This window comes from Lolium rigidum, chromosome 3, assembly GCF_022539505.1.
Source record: "Lolium rigidum isolate FL_2022 chromosome 3, APGP_CSIRO_Lrig_0.1, whole genome shotgun sequence".
NCBI classification, from domain to species: Eukaryota; Viridiplantae; Streptophyta; class Magnoliopsida; order Poales; family Poaceae; genus Lolium; species Lolium rigidum.
The window spans coordinates 123903940-123907246 of NC_061510.1; the positions used below are offsets into that span (position 1 = coordinate 123903940).

Below are 3307 nucleotides of genomic sequence, written 5' to 3' on the forward strand. Positions count from 1 at the left end.
AACATTACACCAATTTAAATAAAAAAAGCTTTAAATAATAGTACATAATTATGATTGAGAAAAAAACATAACTATGATTGAGAAAAAACATAATTAAAGTGACAGAGTGTGCATTTCAGCTTCCGCTATAAATATACAAGGCACATCAACAGAGCTCGACATTTCTATAATGTTTTCTTTTCCCGTGCGGAAATTGTGGTAACGGGCCATGCGTGGTTGTCTTGGTGTGACACAGTTTTCAGCACACACTGACAACTCAATTAAAGATCACCACTTACAGGCAATGATGAGTAAACTGAATATGAAAAAATATCATGGTGTTTTTCGGACCAACATTCCATTTTAGTCATGGTGTGTATTTTATTGTACTGTAGTATTGTACCTTCAAGCAACTTTTACTGCAACAACAGTAGTAGGAGTATTTCCTTAATCCTACCAAGCAGTATGATTGGGCAAACACTCTGCAAGTAAGCATCAGAGGATCCTCCAAACAATATTCACAATAGACTACCTGATGGTATATACTATTACGAGACCAAGCACTGCTTCCCTGTTTACAAAACCAAAAAAAAAAGAGCTGAACACTTCTCTGTTCTGTCTCAAATTAAGAATATATATGAATTTTGATCCTAGCGCTTTATCGTTCTTATTACTTTACTGATGACAGTACGATGCTACCGAGACCTGAGAGATAGTACTGTAAGATGTTGAAACTTTCCATTTAACAGCCAAGGCTAAGGATGAAGCATACTTCACAGAATTCTCAATCAAAGATTTATTTGACAGCATTCTAATAGGCAGCCAAATGCCAAGAGATACAACATTACAAAAAGGAGCAGGTGACTGGTTATAATTTCTCAGCCAAATGTATTTTACAGTAATGGGCACGCAGGGAAGCCAAATGCTTGATCATTTCCTTGGCATGGTATATCAAACTACAATTTGACTGCAAAGTGCACGCTGTCATTTTTTAATCCGAAAAGGCAAAATAGCCAGAACTTGCCTCTGGCATCATTCACGTACCCATATGATTAACTAACTGCTGGAACCCCGTCTTTTTGTTTCGTTCTCTTTTTATACAGTTAACGATGCAACTTTTACATCGGTAGACTACACGGAGATCCCGGTAAGAATCACCTAGAGCTGTGCAAATTATATTTACAAAATGGGGTGGGACGCATTGTAGCCAGGCCAATGAACAACGAACGGTCTGGTAAACTCATAGTCTTGGCGTGTATTTTCCTATAGTTTTGTTACTTCAAGCAACTTCTACTGCAGTATAATTTATAAGTATTTCCCATTTAATCCTTCCAAGCAGTATGGTTGGGCAAACAAGCTCAATATTGATCAGTGCACTGCTGATGTTAACCAGTATTACAAGACCAAGCTCGACTTCCCTGTTTATACAATACCAATTTTTTTTTTGCAAACTATACAGTCTGTCCCATATTAGTCATATGCTGCATGAATTTTGATCCTAGCTACCATTCTGGTTCTCTAGCCTTTATAGATAATACTGTATGATGCTACCAAGACCTGAGAAATATACCACTGCAAGATGTTGGCATTTTCCATCTAACAGCTGAGGCTAGGTATCAAGCAGACTTCTCGGCATTCTCGGTTAGGCGTAACTGATAGCATTCTAGTAAGTAGGCAAATGGCAACAGATATTAAAAAAAGGAGCAGGTGATTGGTTATAATTTTTCAATCAAATGCATTGACAGTTATTTTAATGGGCATGCAGGGTAGCCAAATGCTTGATCACTTGCTTGGAACGGAACCAGCAAACTACAATTTGACTGCAAAGTTCATGCTGTCCTTTTTTAATCCGAAAAGCCAAATTGCCAGGGCCTTCTTTAAAAAAAAAAATCCCAAAGGTCAAATTGCTAGGATTTGCATCTTGTAGCATCACTCTGACACATGATTACATAACTGTGGGACCTATTTCTTTTTTTTGTATACAGTTAGCGATGCAACTTTTACATCTGTAAACAAAACGAAGATCCCGGCAGGAGCCACCTCGAGCTGTGCAAGTTTATGTTAACAAAATGTGTAGGGCTTGTAGCCAGGCTAAGGAATGACGAACGATGTGGTAACTCGCAGAAGATCGAGGCCTCCTCACAGAAATAGCATGAAAGCAGAGAGTGGATGCAATCTGACGAACCTCGAAGGGGGTGACGATGACGAGCGCCTCGAGTACCCCGGCGCCGAACCCGGACGCGAGCCTGCCCTGCGCGGAGACCTTGCCGGTGGTGGGGTCCTTGAAGGCGGACTGCAGCACGGCGTTGGAGCCGAGTCGGAGCGCGTACTTGAGCGTGAGGTGCGTGGCGAAGGGCGTGAGGCCCTTCCAGAGCGCCGGCACGCCCTCGGCGCGCGCGACGGTGGCGCCGCAGTGCGCGATGCCGCGGTAGGTCCCCGTGCGGTCGAGCTGCAGCCTGGTCTTGACGACGTCGATGGGCTGCAGGCAGCACGCCTCCATCACGCCGCCCAGCGACCCCGCCGCCGCCTTCACGTAGGGCGGGATCGGCGGCCTGCCTCCGGCGCCGGTGCTGCGTGGCTCCTCGGCCGGCGGCGGCGGCGGGGGCGGGGAAGGGGATGAGGCCATTCGGGGCGTGTAGGAGGAGCGGCGGAGCTTAGCGGGTGGCGGGCGCGGCGGAGAAGCGGGTCCCGGATTGTTTGCTCGTGTGTTGCCCTTTTTTTTGCACACTTCTCTGCGGGAGATCCGAAAAGGAGCGGCGCAGGTTATATGGAATGGGCGAGACAAGAACGGAAGAGGGCACGTCAGCCGTCAGGGAAATGGACCACCTGGTGTTGGTGCGGAAGCGTAACCGTGGGTGCGCATCCTAGGACCCACACGTCAGTAGCCTATTTCGGAATCCGACGCAGGGCTGCGAGGACGGGTAGTCGGGTAGGTAGGCACGGATTCCCCGGCTCCGGCGGCAAATCAGCGAAGAGTCCCTATACATACACCTCTGCTGATTTTTTGGCGTCGGCTAATTAGGGCGCGTTTGGTAGCCTGCATTTTCTTGCTCGCATCGGACCAGCAATTTTCGGTCTGTTTGCATACCTGTCGAGCCGTGTTGTTACATCGCACGGTTCTCAAAGCACTTCCGGGATATGATCTGGAGGAACGTGTGTAATGACAGTTTCTCCGGGGGCCAGGTCCGTTGCTGCCAGAAGGCTTCATGCGTGGGGAAGGGATACGGAAACGTCGCGTTCCTTCGGGAACACGCGCCATAATTAGCCTCACCGCTCCCCTCTCCTTCCTCTCACTCGCGACCACACTCTCACCTCCCCCAAACTGTCA

The 3307-nt window shown here is 47.3% G+C and overlaps 1 protein-coding gene across 1 annotated transcript; it reads right to left on the reverse strand.

The window, feature by feature from the left end:
* Window positions 1-1621: 1621 nt before the first annotated feature.
* Window positions 1622-2528, reverse strand: LOC124695470 (mitochondrial succinate-fumarate transporter 1-like). The gene is made up of 2 exons (XM_047228311.1): window positions 2165-2528; window positions 1622-1642 (listed from the first exon to the last, which is right to left on the reverse strand). Exons 1-2 carry the CDS (start codon window positions 2477-2479, stop codon window positions 1622-1624), a joined length of 336 nt encoding a protein of 111 aa, XP_047084267.1. The 5' UTR covers window positions 2480-2528.
* Between the last annotated feature and the right edge of the window lie 779 nt (window positions 2529-3307).

Excerpts from the sequence above, each read along its gene's own strand:
- LOC124695470 (XM_047228311.1), bottom strand. The coding sequence starts at position 2,479 with ATGGAGGCGTGCTGCCTGCAGCCCATCGACGTCGTCAAGACCAGGCTG. Across the intron at positions 1,643-2,164 it reads TCATCGTCACCCCCTTCGAG|AATGCTATCAGTTACGCCTA; the intron begins GTTCGTCAGATT and ends CCTACTTACTAG.